Raw genomic sequence first — 20,472 nt, 5'->3', positions numbered from 1 at the left:
TTTGAATAACCGGACAAATCTGTTTTTGTCAGCTAGTTTCCTCCTAAACTTAAAAGGGCTTAAATTTAAAGCAGTTACTTTCTGAATACTACTTAGTGGCAAACAAATTTTGTGCTGTAAAAGCCTCTCTCTAACTTGATAACTAAGAGAAAACATGGAACCTAACAAAATGGCTTTGGAATTTGTTGCTTTGTATTTGTTGAGAGATCAGAAATGATTGTTTTCTTTGCAGAGGTTCTACTGCCCCCAATTCTTTTGAGGCTATAGATGCAATCTTAAACTCCCCCAGTTCCCAAAGTATAGCTTTATTTCAGTATAGCTTTTTGGTTTTTTATCCTATTTGTTTTATTTATACATTTATAGTGTTCTTCTGGAAAGGGGTCCATGGGCTTCACACAGGTGCCAAAGTGATCAGTGGAACAAAAAAAAGTCTAAGAACCTTTTTCTGTATAAGGCTAAAACAGCTGGATAGACCCAGCACAGCGCAAGTCTCTTGACCTTTCCACATACAATATTTGAAATGCTAACTTTTTTTAAAAGGCACATATACTTCTGTCTAGTCAAGATGTGCTTCAAATTTTCATTTGCACAGAAGCCAAGGCCAAAGCTGCCACCCTTTCTCTGTCTCTCTCTAGGTGACTGGCATCATCCAGTTCCTAATGTCAGAAATGTACAAGCCTCCTTAAGTTATCCTGCTTTCCTTTCCTACCATTCAAATGTAATCAGTTATGACATCCTAGCTATTTTAAATTTAGGTAAGTCCCTTCCTGCTCTTAGGTTAGGGGCTTCTCACTTAAGTTAGGGACCTTCTCCAAGACTACTACTCTCTTTGTCTCCTAACTGTGGTCCCTGCCTCACCCCATCTCTCTGTGTAGAGATGTGGAAAGTAAGATACCTGAGTCCCAATAAAATGAAGTCCAAGGTGACCAACTTATTATAGCAAAACTCGGGGTCAAACCAGGTTTCCATTCCCCAAATAATAATACATTTATTTCTCCTTTCTCAGAGAAAGTTTTAATTGTTTAGAGTTTATGAAGGAATTGCCTTTGACTAGCACTTAGATAAGCATCATATCATAAAATACCTTGATCTGACTAGTGCTCTTCAAACATGAATGTTTGGTGAGTCATGCAGAGGAATGGCCTATTGGTGGAGAAGTAGCTGTAGAACTGAGCTTTGGGGGAACTCTTAGAAGTCTCCCAACTTCTTTAACCATTGAGCTATTTTGTCTCATGTTATTTTCATTTTCCGTGTAAGCACCTCACCTGACAATTTATGTCTCTTACATAATAAGTTGTTGTTTAAGGATGGGCAGGGGGAGGCTGATGAGGTAGCTCAGTGGTAGAGTTCTTGCCTAACATGCACATGGCCTTGGGTTCAAGGAAAGGAAGGAAGGGAGGGAGGGAAGGAAAGAAGGAAATGAAGGGAAGAAAGTTCAGAGGATTCAACGGGTCCAGCAACAGCAAAGGATGTGTGGGAATAAAGCTCTTTAGTGAACAGCGAGTGTCATTTAGCTGCCTCCATCATAGTTATTGTTTGCTAGTCATCTTCAAAGCATTTTGTGACCGAGAGAGTTTTTTTTTTGTTTTTTGGATGAAGCCTTGCTTTGAACTAGGACACATAACTTGAAACCTACGAAGGCAGCCAGTGGTATCAAAGTTGTCCTTGTGTGTTAAGGACTCTAATCAGAGTTGTTCTTGTCCTTGTGGCTCACAGCTGAGCCATCAGATGTTTCACTTAACTACGCCACAAAAAATGGGGATTTCAAAAACAAGTATAGTGCTTGCTCTACTAATCTCTTGGGTTTATGGTAAGGAACAAGTAGGAATGTATATGAAGGCTCTTTGTATTACAAAATAAAAGATTCTAGGAAGAAAATCATACCCTGATGGTCCTACCAGTCAGTCATTGTGTTCAGGGACTGTCCTCTTGTTGTAACAGGAAAGGGAAATCAGTCATGTGCTGTTGGGAGTTTTTCAGTGGTCAAAACCAAATGAGCAGAATTCTTATAAAACGTAAGGGCACTTATGTACTTCTTTAATAGAAGTACTCTGTTCAAAGCCATTTAAATGACATAGGAAAACTAAAACAATGGTCCTTAAAAGATTGTTTGCAAAGAAAATCATCTAGATTATTCTTAATCCTTTTGTACTGCTGTTTAATACATTCCAAACTGTTAATTCATTCCAAACTGCTTAAGTCCCACACTTCAGTCAGATGAACACTTGAGAATGAAAAAGGATGTAGAATCAAATACTGTCTTAAGCACACTTTTAAGCAAATCTGTGAGACATTTTGAGGGACCCTAATAGTCTGGTAATGGTTGGTGAAATTTGATGAGTATGCTTTACCTAATAGCCATTATTGGATCTGATAGTAACCAGGGTTTTAAATAAATTGAGTATGTAGAAAAAGGTGACAGAAATAGACACAGGGTTAGCTGGCCCATAAAAACACTTTTTTCGAGAGAACTATTATTGACCTAAGTATTGAGCATGTCCTCCATCATTTCCAGGCATCTGTGCATTTGGAATCATTTTTCAGTGCCTCTCTTGGTACCAGAGAAAATGATTAAAATAAAAAAATAGATGTGCTACCTTACTTACTGATCCTAGCTACTCCTATGACTGCCCTCTTGAAGTCAGTTCTTTTTCTGTAACCTGAATTACTATGCCTTGAACCTCCCTAAGAATCTATTCAGGAATACAGCAGCTCTTCCTCTTACTTCCTCAAAATCCAGTCTCAATTCCATTACGCAATCGGGCTATTTGTCCGTGTCTCTAAATACATAGGTGTTCCAAAGTCCACACACATCTTCAGTGATGCCATCTTATTTTTCTGGCCCCATACTTACTGAAGAAAAGTGAAGTGAATTTAATCTCAGTCAGTCAAGGTATGCTTTATGATGAAGCACTTTCTCTTCCACCACAGTGGAATAAGTTGATTCTTACTTGATCAAGCCAGGATCTTTTAGCACTTTCTCATACCACAATAAAAGAAGCTTTACATGGTTTGTCTTGTCAAATCCTCATGAACAACCCTTGAGGTAAATACTGTCATTCCAAATTTGCAAATGTAAAAACTAAGCTTGTCCACAGCCACACAGGGTTCCCCAGAACTCAGGTCTAGACTGTTTGTTTTCCACACTATGAAGTCTTCTCAGGTATTCTCATACATAAAAGCAATGCTCTTACTTTAAAACAATTTTAAAAGTTAGATAACTGAAGGTGATTCTCCAGTTTTTAACTCTCCTGTACTTCTTCCCTGACCCACAGAGATATATACCAGAGATGGGAACTCCTATGGAAGACCTTGTGAATTTCCATTCTTAATTGATGGGATGTGGCATCATGATTGCATCATTGATGAAGAACATAGTGAGCCATGGTGTGCCACCACCTTAAATTATAAATATGATCAAAAGTGGGGTATCTGCTTAAAACCAGGTATGGTGAACTTTATGTCTGGAAAGAAGAGAGTGCTATGTATATGAGGCAAAAGAGTGAAGGAAGAATTCAAGATGACTCAAAATGTTCACAAAAATAGCATCCTAGATATGCAGTTTATGCTTGGAGGAAGAGAGAGAAATATTTGAATTTGCTTTCAGAAGCAGGTTAAGAAGAGAACCAAGACAGCTTGCATCATGGAAGACAGGAGGAGGGGAGTGGTTGGATAGCATAGATACCTCAGGGAGAATTAGTGGAAAAGGTGTGAGCAGATAGGAAATTGTAGTTTCAGAAGACTAGTAGGTAGCTGGGCACTGGTGAGTCATGCCTGTAATCCTAGCTACTCAAGAGGCAGAGATCAGGAGGATCATGGTTTGAAGCCAGCCCAGCCAAATAGCTCACAAAACCCTATCTCAAAAACAACCCATCACAAAAAAAGGGCTGGTGGAGTGGCTCAAGGTGTAGACCCTGCGTTCAAGCCCCAGTACTGCAAAAAAAAAAAAAAAAAGACTAGTAGGATAAAGGAGAAGAAACTGAGTTATTGTGGACTGAAGCATAAACAGAAGAAAGTTAATCTTAATAGGTAGTTAGAGGGGGGAAATAGGTTGAAAAAACACTTTTAAGATGGTGAAGACTGGGGTGTTAATGGGGCTCAAGCTATAGAGCACCTGCCTTCCAAACATGAAGCCCTAAGTGCAAACTCCAGTACTGCCAAACAAACGAAAAAAACAGAAAATATATGGTGAGAACTTAAATATGTTTGTGGCCTAAAGCCAAGAGTGAGAAAGAAAGGAGACAAATATATTTTGCCCTCTCCAAATTGATGTTATTATTTCCTCTGCTATTTCCTGTGTGTTGATCTATCTAGTTGCTTCTTACTAGAAGCAAACTATTCAGAGTGTACTAAAGAATTCACTGTTCCTTATGAAGAGAGGAAAAGATTCAAGTAATAGCTGTGTCATTATCTGGTATATAATTGAGACACAGTTTCTTACCAATTAGGTGAGAGTTACAAAGGATCACAGCTCCTGATGTGATAGGTGCCTCGTAAATATTATTTAATGGGCAATAGATGAAAGAACCTATAGAAAAATTAAAGATCTTCAGACCTAAATGATACAGCTAATACTTAAACAGACCTGTCAGGTGTAGGCACTGTTCTAAGCCATCAACATTATTAAATAACTCAGTCCCACAGCATCTTACAGATAGGAACCATGATTGTCCCTATTTCAGATGAGCATAGGGAGGCACAGGTAAGTTACATAACTAATAAATATTAGGTCACAAAGTTAATAAATACCAGAGTTAGGATTCAAACCCAGGAAATCTGCCATGAAGATCTTGCCCCACATAGCTACAATACCGTCTCATTGCGTAGCCAGTCTGGTGGCATTAGTATGCTCATCCCTCCATGAGGGAATTTCAGCTTCAAACTACAGAGTTCTGAGCTACTTGAAGAGGTTAGACTGGGCCAATGGTTCTCAAACTTCAGAGTGCAACAGGAACACTTCAAGGGTTTATTAGAACACTGATTGTTAGGGCCCACTTCTAGAGATTCTGATTCAGTAGGTTTGGGATGAAGTACAAAAATTAGTTGTTTAACAAGTTCCTAGGTAGTGCTGATGATGCTGAACAGGGGCCACACTTTGAGAATTCCTTGTGTTGGTCAAAGACCAGGCTTTTCAATGCCTGCATTCTGCTGAAATGTAGAAAAGCCAATGTTTGCTTCAGCTGTAATTGGTAATGAGGTCAACCTTGTAACTTTCACTTATCTCTTATTGTAATTTGAGTCAGAAATTTCCTAGAGGTTATTAGTGCAAGCCCTTGTTTCACAGGTGAGACGAAGCAGGTCCAGGTTGATGGAATGACCTATCAGGGTCAGACCACATTCAAGTGGAGCTGAATGGAGAGCCCAGAATTCTTGATGATCATTTACCCCACTCTGCCTCAATGCTGTGACTGAAATGTGTCTTTAGGGTCTCTAGCCTCTTTTAGGTAGCGGAGTGTGTTTGTGTGTATTAATGCTTCATCAGCCTCCCAGAGTTACATTTTATGGACGAAGCAAGGTTGTGAGTTTCTCAAACCTGAGGACTCCTAAACCATGGAAGTGGTGTTATATCGCAAACACATTGCCATCCCATTGGAAGCTTCTGAATTTACAAGCAGAATACCTCAGTGGTAATAATAACTGTGCCTGCAAATTCACTCTATTTTGTCTTCACCAAATGTCATGATCTTTGTTGCTTTTTGCACCATAGAAAAGTAGCTGAAAAAAAAAAGTGTGTCATTCAGGAAAACCACAGAAGAGATCAGTGCTCTGATTACAGCTCTGCCACAAACATCTGTAAGGTCTTTGCTTACCTTTGTGAAATGAGAGCATTCAACAGGAGGATCTCCCAGGTGCCTTCCTGGCATATAGATTCATTAGTCTACCATCTGATATATAACTGGTTATGGAAAGCCCTTTGGAAACCCCCTGAATGGAACCTGGGACACATGTGACACAGCCTATACTGGTTTTTCCCTCTTGTTGGGAGCATGTGAGAAACTCTGAGAATATTTTAGCCAGTTGTCTCAAGACTTACATAACTCATTCACAACAAAGCTTGAAGGTTCTGGGAACCTACTTACATATCTGTTAAAGAACACGCTATGTACATTCTATGTTATGTGTTGTACATTCAGGTTTGTGTACCTATATGTGTACACAATACATGCAAATATAATGTGAATTACCTAACACTAATTATATCCTATATTCAATCATTCAGTAAAGTATTAAAGAGCAACTTGAACTTAGTTTCTGAAATGTGGTAATCATTGTACTCTATATCTTAGCCATGTATACACATACGGTGGTTTCTCTGAAGCCTGCGGAGAAACCCTCTGCACCATCTTCAAATGAGCTTGTTCTCTGTTCACTCAGTGTTCTACACTGTACACATGGAGACTCCTTCAAGGCAGAGGACACCCAGGGGCAGGGGTGCAAATGTGGTATTATAGTTGACAGGATAAAGGGAGAATAGAAACTTTAATCTGTTGAGTCATTTGGTGTCCTCTGGCTTCAATTTCATTGTGTAACCAGAGGATCAAAATATGGTTTAAACAAGCAATGGCAGCCTCCATTTTGGCTATGTGAATTAAAGTGTAGTATTTGTAAGCATTTTAAGTAATAACAAGCATCATGTGCTTATTTTATGATCACTTACCTTTTTATCCACAGAAAATGGCTGTGAAGGTAATTGGGAAAAGAATGAGCAGACTGGAAGTTGCTACCAATTTAATACTCAGGCAGCTATTTCATGGAAAGAAGCTTATGTTTCCTGTCAGAACCAAGGAGCTGACTTGCTTAGCATCAGCAGTGCAGCTGAATTAACTTATCTTACAGGTGGGCTTAACTTGCATGTGGCAGAGTACATGGCTGAAATTGTAAAAGTGATTTCCTCTACTTTTCATATGCAGTGTGTTGTTTCTATATATCTTTTATAGCTTCTCTTGGGATTTAAACCTCAGCACTGAAACCCACAGTACTGGATGTAAACATACTTTGTGTGTTGAAATAGCCTCCTGTGGTGGAGCTCAAGACAGATTGATGTTTAGAAAACAAGTTAAAGTAGCAAGATTAAGTTGCTGCTTTCATTCTGAAAGAAAGTCTTTTAAAAAGTGAACTTTACACTCTTTGAACATGAATAAGTGGAGAATTCAAAGAAGATAAAACATATGGCTGGGTCATACCAGGTGGCCATAGTAGTAAGTCCTCACATTTGAGTGAAGAACAGTCTTCAGGGGCAAGGACAACTTTAACAAATCTCAGAGTGGGTTTAAGATGTGGATATGTAGAGGGGATAGGATTGTGGGGCTTTTTTGTTTATAGGGTAGTAGTGGGAATTTAAAATATTTTTAATTTTGAAAATTTAAACTATATAGGTAAGAGCAGAAAATAAACTAAAAGAGACCATCTATTCTTTCATATGGATTCTAGGATTACTTTATTAATTTCAGTGAAAACCCCTGTGGAGACTTTGGAATTATTTTGAAGTATAGGTTAATTAGGAAGGCATTACTGTCTCTCTCTACATTAATTCTTCTCATCCATGAAAATAGTTTGCCTTTCTATTTATTTAGAACTTCTTCTATGTACTAAGTAAAATTTTATAACTATCCCCAAAAGATTTTTGCATATGCCTTAAAAGAAAGTTTATAAACAGAAAATTTTATCTCATTTTCAAAAATCAAGAAACCTAAGTTCTGGGTCCATAATGATTTGTTCTTTGCATGAAAAAAAATAGTAATATATGATGGTAATGATGTTCCAGACTACTGAATGCTTTTCATACACTATTTCATTTAATCCCGTTTAACAACTCTATGACATAGGTGCTGTTATTATTTTCATTTTGCATATGAGGAATGTGAGGCTCAGAGAGGAAGTATAACTCACAAGTAATAAGCACAGCCTGAATTTGAACAGTCTGATGTGAAAAAAAGTTGTATCAGGCACGTACCTGTATTCGCTTTTGTAAGACTGCAAGTTCTTTGCAGGCAGAAATTTTTTTTTTTTTTTTTTTTTTTTTTTTGAGGCACAGGGGTTTGAACTTAGGGCCTCACGCTTGCTGGGCAGGAGCTTTTACTGCTTGAGCCACTCTGCCAGCCCTTTTTTTGTGACGTGTTTTTTTTTTTTTTTTGAGATAGGGTCGCATGAACTATTTTGCCTGGTCTGGCTTCAACTGTAATCCTCCTGATCTCTGCCTCCCGAGTAGCTAGGATTACAAATGTGAGCCACTAGCACCCAGCTACTATTGTACAAAATTTTAAGCATTATTTATCTACAGAAAACAATTTTCTACTTAAACAGAAAATATTAAGTATTTCAGGCAGATCCTATCACACTATTCTATAATTAGTATAAATATTTGATAAATGCTAACTATAAGCAAGGCTTCTTCTCCAAAGAAGCCAGTCATCATCACAACCTCACAAACATTTTCATCACCAGATTAGGAAAGTGATGCTTAGAAATGATATATCCAATGTCACATGGCAAAGAAGTACCAGAATTGGGATTTAAATTTAACATAGACATCTACAGAACGCTTACATTTTTTACTGTACTATTACTCCTCTCACATTTTCTTTTCTTTCCTTTCCTTTTTTCTCCTCTCCTTTCCTTTCTTTCTTTCACAGGATCTCTCTATATAAGCCAAGCTGGCTTCAAACTTGTGATCCTCTTGCCTCAGCCTCCTGAGTGCTGGGATTACAGGTATGTGTCACCACACCTGGGCTTTATTTATTTATTGTTGTTGTTGTTTGTGATACTGGGTATCAAACCTAGGGCCTCACACATGCTGGGCAAATGCTCCACAACTTGTTACTCACTTCCCCTCTTTGTTTTTTTTATTTATTTGTTTTGTTCTTTGCTTTTCCTATACTGAGGTTTGAACTCAGGGCTTCTCACTTCCTAGGCAGGTGCTGTACCTTGAGCTAATCTGCCAGATCTTCTGTTTTTGTTTTCTGTTGTATTTTTTGCTTTTTTTTTTTTTCAGCACTGGAGTTTGAACTCATGACCTCACGCTTGCTAGGCAGGCACTCTATCACTTGACCCATTCTGCCAGCCCCTCACTTTTGTTTTTTTTGACAGAGTCCCATTCCTACTTTTGCCTGGGCTGGCCTCAAGTTTGGAATCCTTCTATCTCTGCCTCTCAAGTAACTGGGATTACAGTTATGCACTACCATACCCAGCTTCTTTATTTCTTTTTACCATTAAAAGTCCACTGATCCTTTTTCATGCTTTTTTGCTAAAGCTTTATTCAGACTCCTTTTTTTTTTTTTAACTTATTCCTTTATCCTTTTCCTGTATTGTTTGGAAATCTGCCAAGTAAGCCTAAAAAGGTAGCGTTTAGCAGTAGAAGTCTATTCCAGACTTCACTAAAGCCTTACAAAAAATATCTAGGAATGGTGCCATTAACTTTAAGTTTCATAAAATACTGACTTTTTAAAAGTGTTTACTTCAATGAAGGAGAAAAGTTCAAAGTGTGGCTCTGACCATTCTATAAAACACAATCTAATGACACAGTTGGAATAATCAATATTGCATGATTTTTTATGCATCAGTTTTCTTTAATCACTCATGAAATGACATAGTAAGTGGAGGGCCATATTGTCCTTTACCCCTGGCTAGACACTCTCCACCTTTTTTTGCATAGCAGTAATTTCAGAGGTATAACTGTTTCTAATGTTCCAAGTTCCTCTTTCCATATAAAAGGCATATCAATATATCTTATGATTGCTGGTTCCCCAAGACTCAAGAAAGCTGTGCTTTAACTTCTAAAACTCACAGTATCTAAAACTTGAAAACAGATCTCCATTAAGTTCCCCTTTACTGAAGGCTGCCATGTGTAAACATTGGAATAGGAATAATGGGACCAACAATTGTGCATCACACACAGACTTTGTAAGCCAAGTACTTGATTTCATTAGGGAAGTAAGAGTTGTACATATGCAGAACAAAATGGCGAATGTTATTCCAAACTTTGCATTTGGTAGTTAGTAGTTGAGTGAGACTACGGAATCTATTGCTAAAACAAAAAAGCAGAAGTAGCCCCCTTGGTAAGTCCCTCGCAGTCTAAAAGAGGTTTTTGGGTTTTTTTCCACTTTCTATTTGCTCTGCACCTATTTAGTTTTTGTTTTGATTTTAATAATACCTAGAGCCTACAAGTAATAGATCTGGTTTCTTTGCACTCATCAGATTTTGTTTGAGAATCAGATTTCCTATATCTCTGGCCTTCAGGATCTGTAACCAATTGATACACCTTAGAGCTACAGAAGAGGATCCAACAAATAGCACAGCAGGAATAGCACATTTCCATTCTTCCTAGTTTGCTTCCATACTTAAGGGATATTCATTTTCAGCTGCCTTGACCATTGCCCTATGGCTAGGACATTTCTAAGTTAGGGCCTTTCCTAACTGTGGCCTTTTGGATGCCACAGAAATCTCTGGCTCTTTCCAGTTGTATGACCATTGTCAGACTACAGGCTCTGACTGTGGGAAGAATAGTTAGGCCTGAACAGGGATGTCTGAGACAGTCATGAAATATCTACTTCACAATCTACATAATGGGAGAAAATGTTTGCAAACTGTATGTTTGACAAGGGGTTAATATCCAGAATTGATAAGGAACTCAAACAACTGAATAGCCAGAAAGTCCCAAACAGTTTGACTAAAAAATGAACTAAAGACCTAAATAGACAGTCCTCAAAACAAGACGTACAGCTGACCAACACATATATTTGAAAATGTTCAGGATCATTAACCATCAGGGAAATGCAAATCAAAGCCTCAATAAGGTATCCCTTCTTACCAATTATATTGGCTGTTATCAAAAAGATAAAAAATAACAAATGTTGGTAAGAATATAAAGAAAAGAAAACTCTTAGACACTCTTAGTGGGAATTTAAAGTAGTGCAGCCACTATGGTAAACAAAAGGGAGATTCCTCAAAATTTTAAAAATAGAACCATCCAGCAATCCCGTTACTTGGTATATGGCCAAAGGAAATGAAATCAGTATGTTGAAGATACATCTGCTCTTCCAGGTTTATTACAGCTCTATTCACAACAGCCAAGATATAGCATCAAATTTCCATCAACTGATAAGAATGGATAAGGAAAATGTATCTATACACAGTGGAATATCATTAAGCCATAAAAGAATGAAATTCTGTCATTTGTGACAACATGGAGAGCCTAAAGGACATTACATTAATTGAAATAAGTCAGGCACAGAAAGACAAATACAACTTGCTCTTACTCATATATGGAATCTAAAAAAGTTGATCTCATAGAAATTGAAAGTACAATACTGGTTGCTAAAAGCTAAGGAGAACAGGGAGAGGTGGAAAGGCAGGGTCCTAGGGAAAGGTTGTTCAGTACATACAAAATTACTGTTCCATTGCACTATAGAGTGATTATAGTTGAAAACAATCCATTGTATATTTAAAAATAGCTAGAGAGGATTTGGGGTATTCATCACAAAGAAAAGATACATGTTTACGGTGAAGAATATGATAATTACCCTGATCTGATCATACACAATATATACATACATCAGAACACCACATAGTACCCCATAAATATGTATAACTACTATGTATCAATTAAAAATCAAAGAAGAAAAGTGGAAATGTCTACCTCAGTGAACTCACCCACTTGATTAGGTTCGAGGTTTTTATGCTAGCAATCATTTGACTCTTAATGGCAAAGGTGAGGGTAGGCATAGTTTCAAACTGGTTAATATTTTGCCTGGACAAAATATTATATAGAGAAAAAAATCTAGCTCCAGATTACCCAGGGCATATAAGAAATCTCTGCCCTTCATATTTATCTAATAAGCACATTTAGAACTTACCTGTCTCTCATTGACATGCACAGGGTAATAGACACATTAAGAATATCTGTGTGTCAGATTACAGGTGTAGAGGCTCACACCTGTAATTCCAGCTACTTGGGAGATAGAGATCAGGATGATCACTGTTGGAGGTCAGCCAGGCAAAAAGTTAGTGAGACCATATGTCAACAAATAAGCCCTGCATGGTGACCAACACTTATGATCTCAGGAACATGAGAGGCTCTGTAGGATGATTGTGGTTCAAGGCTGGTCCCTGGGGCAAAAATACAATACTCCCTTCAAAAGATAACTAAAACAAAAAAGGGCTGAGGGCATGGTTCAAGTGATAGAGCATCTGCCTTGCAAGCTTGAAGTCCTGAGTTCAAACCCCAGTAAGACCAAAATAAAAGATTATTTATGTTTGCCATCACAGTCACAATTTTAAAATCCTGTGATTCTAATCAGTATAAATCACAAAGCTAACACAGTAATGAAGCAAATCAAGAGGACATCTTCAAAAGATATTATTTAAATGTATATTTGCCATGTACAGGTAACTGGTAGATAGGATTATTCAGAAGAGGGATGTCTGAAAAGCCTTCATGGAAGGGATGGGATTGAATTTGCAGTGGATAGCAAGAACTGGTCCCAGGTAGAAATGCAGAAAAGGAATTCTGAATATCAGGAGGCATGGCTGACTCTAGAGTACCAGCTATATGACCTGGTTTCCAGGACTTCCTTAGGAATGCTGAAAAATCCATTGCATTTCCTAATGAGGAATAATTTGCATTAGATTAAATCTTCAGTCTTTGTATAGCAGTGCTGGCAGCCCTTGCGTGTGCTTATGAGGTAAAAGAGAAGGATGAATACAAAGTTACCTTCAGTGTTCTCCAAGGCATTTGCTCAAATATACATCTTCTTCTTCCTTAGTAGAGCATCCTCTCCATCTACATCCTGGAGAAAAGTTTCTTACTGTCATACTTACAAGTGTATCTGCATCTGTGCTGTCACCCCTTCAACTTCTTCAAGTTTTCCTCCTTTCCCCAAGAGCTGTTTCTTCTCTTGTATTTTCACCACTTTTACTCTTTACTGACTCCTCCTCAACTGGCCATCAACTTGTAGAAACTTCCACCATTAAATGTATACATATTTCCTGGGACCTACAGTCCTGCCTCTGTCTTTTTTGGGTTTCTTGGAAGATTCCTTCTAACCTCACACTTGCTTCTTGTGGAGTAATCATTAAACCTCTATCCCCACTGCCCCTTCCCAGGCTCCTGCCATCCCTTGAACACTGGTGTCTGGTTGCACCTCTTGACCCCTTTTCCTCTTTGCTGCTGCTGTTTCTCCTCTTCCAGGAAAACTCTTCCACTCCTTGGGTTTCAGTTCCAGGGAAGTCTTGTTTTAGACATTTGGGTTCTAATGTTTTTAGTACAGGCAAAGATTACCCTTGAAAATCCCTTATAGTATGGATATGGTTTTCTCTATGCAAGCCCCATAGTTTATATATATATATATATATATATATATATATATTTTACATATATATAAATAAAATGTATGCTATAAACATATTATATATAATACATATATTGTAATAATACATCATATATAATTCCCTAAGAGTAATTAAGAAACTATTATCAAGTACTTTACTATTGTAAATAAATCAAATTTATATAGATTCCAACCTGTTAGCTCTTCCTGTTTGTCAGCATCCTATTTGTCTTTGGTATATCATCTCATCAATTGCTCTATCTCTTCTACCTGACCTTCAGTTAATCCTCATGGAATTGGTAAAATCTTGCTAATGACTCTCTAGACATTGGTGAAAATCCTTACAATCATTCATACATTCTTTCCATTCTTTTCCCAATATATATGGGATCATGCAAGCATGTATCCATGTTTTGTGGACATTTGAAAACTGAATGGCATAACAGCAGTCAGCCTTACTATTTAAATTAGCTATACCTCTCTGTCTTCCTATCTCTTTTTGTTGATGGTATCTAGTTATCAAATAATAAATTTGATGTAAGGGAGAGAGACACTGACTGACTGACTCTCATTCTTCATTTCCAGCCTAAATGATCCTTTGGATTCTGGTGCCATATGAAATAGCTCTGGCACATATTTCTGACTCAGTACCAGAAATGCTTTACCATATTAAGGATCCATATCTGTTTCCTTCTACTAGATTGAAATTTTCATGAGGGCAGGGACTTTGTCATTTTGTTTATATATCCTTAGCAAATAGTATGTGCTTCATGAATTTAAACTGTCAGTCTGGAATACAATCAGTCAAAATCCAGAAGTGCAATGGAAATTGCTTTTGATGAATCTTCTAAATCATTGTAAGAGGGTTAAAAATAGTAAAACAGCTATCTGAGAAGCTTTTGTTCTTACTGTAGAAAAAATTGGATAAGCTAATGGGAAAGCAGGATTAAATAAATTTATCAGCCTGTGGGTTTCTAAATAGTATGAAGTTTTTCTGTCAAGTTTTTTCTTGTCTGTGAAATTTTCTTGTCTACCTTTGTTGCCTAGACAGCCTCCTGTAGGGATTCCTGCCTACAATCAAGTCCTCCAGGTTTTTTTGCTGTTAGTAGAAACCTAGTTTGATTCAGATAAGAACTTAAGTAATTTTGTTACTCTAAAAAATTATGTAATGTTTATAGGAAAAGAAGACATTGCTAGAATTGTCTGGATTGGATTAAATCAGCTGTACTCTGCTAGAGGCTGGGAATGGTCAGACCACAAGCCATTGAACTTTCTTAACTGGGATCCAGGTAAATCCCTCCACCGACTTTGCCCAGATCAAATGTTTCAAAAAACAAATGTATCACAGGGAGCTTATAAATGTTTCAAGTATTGACAAATCTTATGATACTTCTCAGAAGATTTTTTTTCCTAAGCTATTCTTGACTGTAGTGTCATTATGGCCAATTTGAGCTGTACAATGGGCAACTGAGCATTTGTCCCTGATGTTTGGAGCAACCCTATATTTTTAGATGAGAACAGAATGAGCCCCACCATGAAGCTAGGAGCCATTCTGTGTCCCATGGGGGGACTTGATAGGTCTAACCCATGTTATGTTTCATTGGAAACTTAACTCTAATGCAGAGATACTCCCTCATTTTCAAATTCTTGGGTTTTTCCCACCATAATGCCCAAGTATTGACAAAATAATGGTTCTGTTTTATTATGCAAATAAATACCTCAAAGAAAATTTTGTAGTGAACAAAACAAATAAAACCCTGTTTAGCTAAAAACTTATCCACAAAAAAAAGGATAAGATACCTTTTAAAAAATAAAATCTGACAAATGCAAAAACCTAAAAGTTAAAGTTAGTTTCTATACAAAAGTATTTTCTGTAAGCACCCAGGAAAAATACAAATGTCATTTTAGTTAACTAAAATTTCTGATTAATTAATAAGTAAATTAATACTCTATTAGCTGAGCGAATAGACTCTGAAGCAAATTTAAATCTCTCTTTTTTTCTTTACTCTTTTGATTGAGCCAGGGCCTTGTACATTTTAGGCAAGTGTTCAATCACTGAGCTACACCCTTAGCCTTTAATTTAACCTTTAATCTATGGCCTTAAGGGCCTTATGGAATCATAATTTAAAATTTACCATTTTATAAATATTTATTATACAGTAATGGGCTAAGAGCTCCTAGCTACAGATACATAACATGGAAGTTGTTTAAGGACAGAAGACTTGTTTTTCATTTTTCTTTTCTTTTTTTTTTATGTTTATGATCTTGCTATAATATATCTGAATGTTTTCCCTTGTATCTACAAGAAAGAAGTATGTAAACACATTATTTGACAAATGCAAAACCTAAAAGTTAATGTTAACCTCAGTACAAAGATACTCGCTTTTGAGGATTATACATTTCAATTTAGTTAAAGCCTTTAACTATGCTTTGAATTCCCATAAAGGCAGAAAATTATAAATACGAATTATTTTTTCTAACTACCACCCTGGCCCTAATGTCTTTCTTCTAACTCTTTGAAAATCCTACTTTTTAAGCTATGCCGAGTGCACCTATGATAGGTGGATCAAGCTGTGCAAGAATGGATGCCGAGTCTGGGCTGTGGCAGAGCATTTCGTGTGAAGCTCAACTGCCCTATGTCTGCAAGAAACCATTAAATAATACAGCAGAGTTCACAGGTATCTTCCTTGTTCCTGCATACAAAGAAGTCTTAAAACCACAGTTTTGTGAAATCAAGTAAATCCATTTCAGATATCTATTTCCACCTTTCCATCACCTGATACTGCCAGTGCAGAAAACTATTTGATTTTTGACCCTTTTGTTAGATATTACCAAGTGCACATGAATACATCTTTGGTTGAGGCAAGAAAGAATATCAAGTAAAAATACATAATGGCACATAAGATGGCAGAGATATTTTTGATAGAAAATGTGTTTCTATTCATAGGTGGCTCTTTTTCCTTTAGAACAGTGGTTCCCAGACCAAGTGTATCAGCATTGCTTATGCCTGTTAGAAATGCAAATTCCCAGAGCCTACCCCAGATTTACTAAATGGGAAACTGTAGGTATGCAGCCCAGGAATCTGTGCTCTCAGAAGCCCTCCAGGGGACCCAGATGTGTGCTCAAGTCTGAGGACCAGTGCTGTAGGTCCTCAGGTTGTAGGTGTTGCATGCCTATAACAAGTCAAAAACTGTGGATGCAGAGGTATTCCCAGGCTTTCCCAGCCCTGCCCGCCGATGCCCAGCCCTTATTCTTCTATGTCAGGCTCATTCTTTAGGTCTTTGTATTTAAAAATTGGGTAAAAAATGAGAAGTGGCAGGACAAAATATGTACAAGGAGGGGATTTTTCCACCTCTTTCCAGAGGTGAAAGAAATATGAAAACAGTTGAAGTTCTGGAGGAGGTTTGAGGGATATTTTGCAAGAATAGAGAAGAGAAGCTCCAGGACTGTCAAGCATAGAGCCTGATGTATATCAGATATTTGATTAAATTTTCACTGAACTAGAAAAACTCGGACTCAAAACTTGGAGGAGAAAGGTGATTTTCAAATGTCCTGCTTTAAGGAGTAGCAATAATCTCTGACAAAGTAGACTTCAAACCTACATTGATCTAATGAGATAAAGAAGGACATTCCATACTAATAAAAGGAGAAATAGACCAAACGGAAATAATAATCATCAACCTGTATGCACCCAATGTCAATGCACCCAGTTTCATCAAACATATCCTGAAAGACCTAAAAGCATATATTTACCAACCACATAGTGGTTGTGGGAGACTTTAACACCCCATTATCATCAATAGACAGGTCATCCAAACAAAAAATCAATAAAGAAATTCAAGATCTAAAATATACAATAGATCAAATGGACCTACTTGATGTCTACAGAACATTTCATCCAACTTCTACACAATATACATTTTTCTCAGCAGCCCACAGAACCTTCTCTAAAATAGATCATATCATTCACCACAACCATGTAGGCTTCATCCGAGGAGTGCAGGGGTGGTTCAACATACGCAAATCAATAAACGTAATAAACCACATTAATAGAAGCAAAGTCAAAAACCACTTGATCATCTCAATAGATACAGAAAAAGCCTTTGATAAGATCAACACCATTTCATGATAAAAGCGCTAAGAAAACTAGGAATAGAAGGAAAGTACCTCAACATTATAAAAGCTATATATGACAACCTATAGCCAGCATTATACTTAACGCAGAAAAACTGAAACAATTCCCTCTAAAATAAGGAACGAGACAAGGATGCCCATTACAACCATTACTATTCAACATAGTACTGGAATTCCTAGCCAGAGTGATTAGGCGAGAAGAAGGAATAAAAGGAATACAAATAGGTAAAGAAAATGTCAAAATATCCCTATTTGCAGACAATATGATCCTATACCTTAAAGACCCAAAAAACTCTACTCAAAAGCTCCTAGACACCATCAATAGCTACAGCAAGGTAGCAGGATATAAAATCAGCATAGAAAAATCATTAGCATTTCTATACACTAATAATGAACAAACTGACACAGAACATATGAAAATAATTCCATTTACAATAGCCTCAAAAAAAATCAAATACTTAGGAGTAAACTTAACAAAGGGTGTGAATGACCTCTACAAGGAACAAAGGGTGTGAATGACCTCTACAAGGAAAACTATAAACTCCTGAAGAAAGAGATTGAGGAAGACTATAGAAAGTGGAGAGACCTCCCATGCTCATGGATTGGTAGAATCAACATAGTAAAAATGTCTGTACTCCCAAAAGCAATCTACATGTTTAATGCAATTCCCATCAAAATCCCAAAGACATTCATCACAGAGATTGAAAAATCTACCATTAAATTTATATGGAAACACAAGAGGCCACGAATAGCCAAGGCAATACTCAGTAAAAAGAACAACACTGGAGGTATCACAATACCTGACTTCAAACTATATTACAAAGCAATAGCAATAAAAACAGCATGGTACTGGCACAAAAACAGACATGAAGACCAGTGAAACAGAATAGAGGACCCAGATATGAAGCCACACAACTATAACCAACTTATATTTGACAAAGGGGCTAAAAATATATGATGGAGAAAAGACAGCCTCTTCAACAAAAACTGCTGGGAAAACTGGTTAACAGTCTGCAAAAAACTGAAACTAAATCCATGTTTATCAACCAAAATTAACTCAAAATGGATCAAGGATCTTAATGTCAGACCCCAAACTCTAAAGTTGGTACAGGAAAGAGTAGGAAATACTTTGGAACTAATAGGTATAGGTAAGGAATTTCTCAATGGAACCCCAGCAGCTCAGCAACTAAGAGATAGCATAGATAAATGGGACTTCATAAAACTAAAAAGCTTCTGCTCAACAAAAGAAATGTTCTCTAAACTGAAGAGACTACCCACAGAGTGGGAGAAAATATTTGCCAGCTACACATCAGACAAAGGACTGATAACCAGAATATATAGGGAACTCAAAAAACTAAACTCACCCAAAATTAATGAACCAACAAAGAAATGGGCAAGTGAACTAAAATCTCAAAAGAAGAAATTCAAATGGCCAAAAAACACATGAAAAAATGCTCACCATCTCTAGCCATTAAGGAAATGCAAATCAAAATCACACTGATTCCACCTCATCCCTGTTAGAATAGCCATCATTAGCAACACCACGGACAACAGGTGTTGGCGAGGATGTGGGGAAAAAAGGAACCCTCATACACTGCTGGTGGGAATGCAAACTAGTACAACCACTCTGGAAAAAAATTTGGAGGCTTCTTAAAAATCTAAACATAGATCTACCATATGATCCAGCAATACCACTCTTGGGGATATACCCAAAAGAATGTGACACAGGTTACTCCAGAGGCACCTGCACACCCATGTTTATTGCAGCACTATTCACAATAGCCAAGTTATGGAAACAGCCAAGATGCCCCACTATTGATGAATGGATTAAGAAAATGTGGTATTTATACATAAGGGACTACTACTTAACCATGAAGAAGAATGAAATATTGTCATTTGCAGATAAATGGATGGAACTGGAGAACATCATCCTGAGTGAGGTTAGCCAGGCCCAGAAAACCAAAAATCATATGTTCTCCCTCATATGCAGACTGTAAGTCAAGGGCAAACACAATAAGAGGATTGGACTTTGATCACATGATGAGGCGAGAGCACACAAGGGAGGTATGAGGATAGGCAAGAAACCCCAAAAAAACAAGATAGCATTTGATGTCCTCAATATAAAGGAACTAATGAAGAAACTTTAAAGCACAGAGGCCAATAGGATAAGGGGACCAGGAACTAGAGAAAAGGTTAGTTCAAGAAGAATTAATTTAGAAGGTAACACATATGTACAGGAAAGCAATGTGAGTCAACTCCTTGTATAGCTATCCTTACCTCAACTAGCAAAAACCCTTGGTTCTTCCTATTATTGCTTATACTCTCTCTTCAACAAAATTAGAGATAAGGGCAAAATAGTTTCTGCCTGGTAGCTAGGGGGTGGGGGTGGGAGAGAGGGGATGGGGGGGAAGAGAGGGGATGGATGGGGAGGGGAGGGAGGAAAAATGACCCAAACATTGTATGCACATATGAATAAAAGAAATTTTTTAAAATGCCCTGCTTTAAGGAATTATGGAGAAAGGGAAAAAGCTACCAAATTTCTTATCCAAAAAGGAGCATATAGCATATTTTTAAAGAAAAAATTATATACAATAAAGAATCTAGGCAAATGTTTTAAGATAATAGGAAAATATGAACATTTATCTTCCAAATTAATGCAAACCAAATGTAATCCATCCAACAAAAAAGCATAATAGAGAAGCCAGCATGAATGAAAAACTAGAACAACTGATAATAGATTAAGTAAATATCTGGAAGTAGCAGTTATTAAGTAAATCATGATGTTTTCACATGATTAAATTATACACATTTATTATAACTGTGCCAGCAGGAAAATACAAAGAACAAAACAAATGAAATGTCTGCTTACTATTTTAATCATGTAAAAATACGTATTCATAGAGACTAAGACTATAATATGATAACAATTATTTTAAGTTCAATTATATGTTATTTTTCCCCTCTGCTCCTTTGCCATAAAATCTAATAGTAATATAAGTGCTATTCAGATCCG

At 37.1% G+C, this 20,472-nt stretch overlaps 1 protein-coding gene across 2 annotated transcripts in view; it reads left to right on the top strand.

Moving 5' to 3' along the window:
• Ly75 (lymphocyte antigen 75) overlaps positions 1–20,472 on the top strand; it is an 88,826-nt gene that overhangs the window by 7,409 nt on the left and 60,945 nt on the right. For both annotated transcript variants that reach the window (XM_074070917.1, XM_020181747.2), the window contains exons 3-6: positions 3,276–3,446; positions 6,673–6,837; positions 14,504–14,614; positions 15,863–16,003. In XM_074070917.1, coding sequence (XP_073927018.1) covers positions 3,276–3,446; positions 6,673–6,837; positions 14,504–14,614; positions 15,863–16,003 — 588 coding nt within the window. The remainder of the gene's footprint in view (positions 1–3,275; positions 3,447–6,672; positions 6,838–14,503; positions 14,615–15,862; positions 16,004–20,472) is intronic.

This window comes from Castor canadensis, chromosome 4, assembly GCF_047511655.1.
Source record: "Castor canadensis chromosome 4, mCasCan1.hap1v2, whole genome shotgun sequence".
NCBI lineage: Eukaryota > Metazoa > Chordata > Mammalia > Rodentia > Castoridae > Castor > Castor canadensis.
The sequence above is the reverse complement of the archived record's forward strand: the minus strand, read 5'-3'. Positions and strand labels throughout refer to the sequence as shown.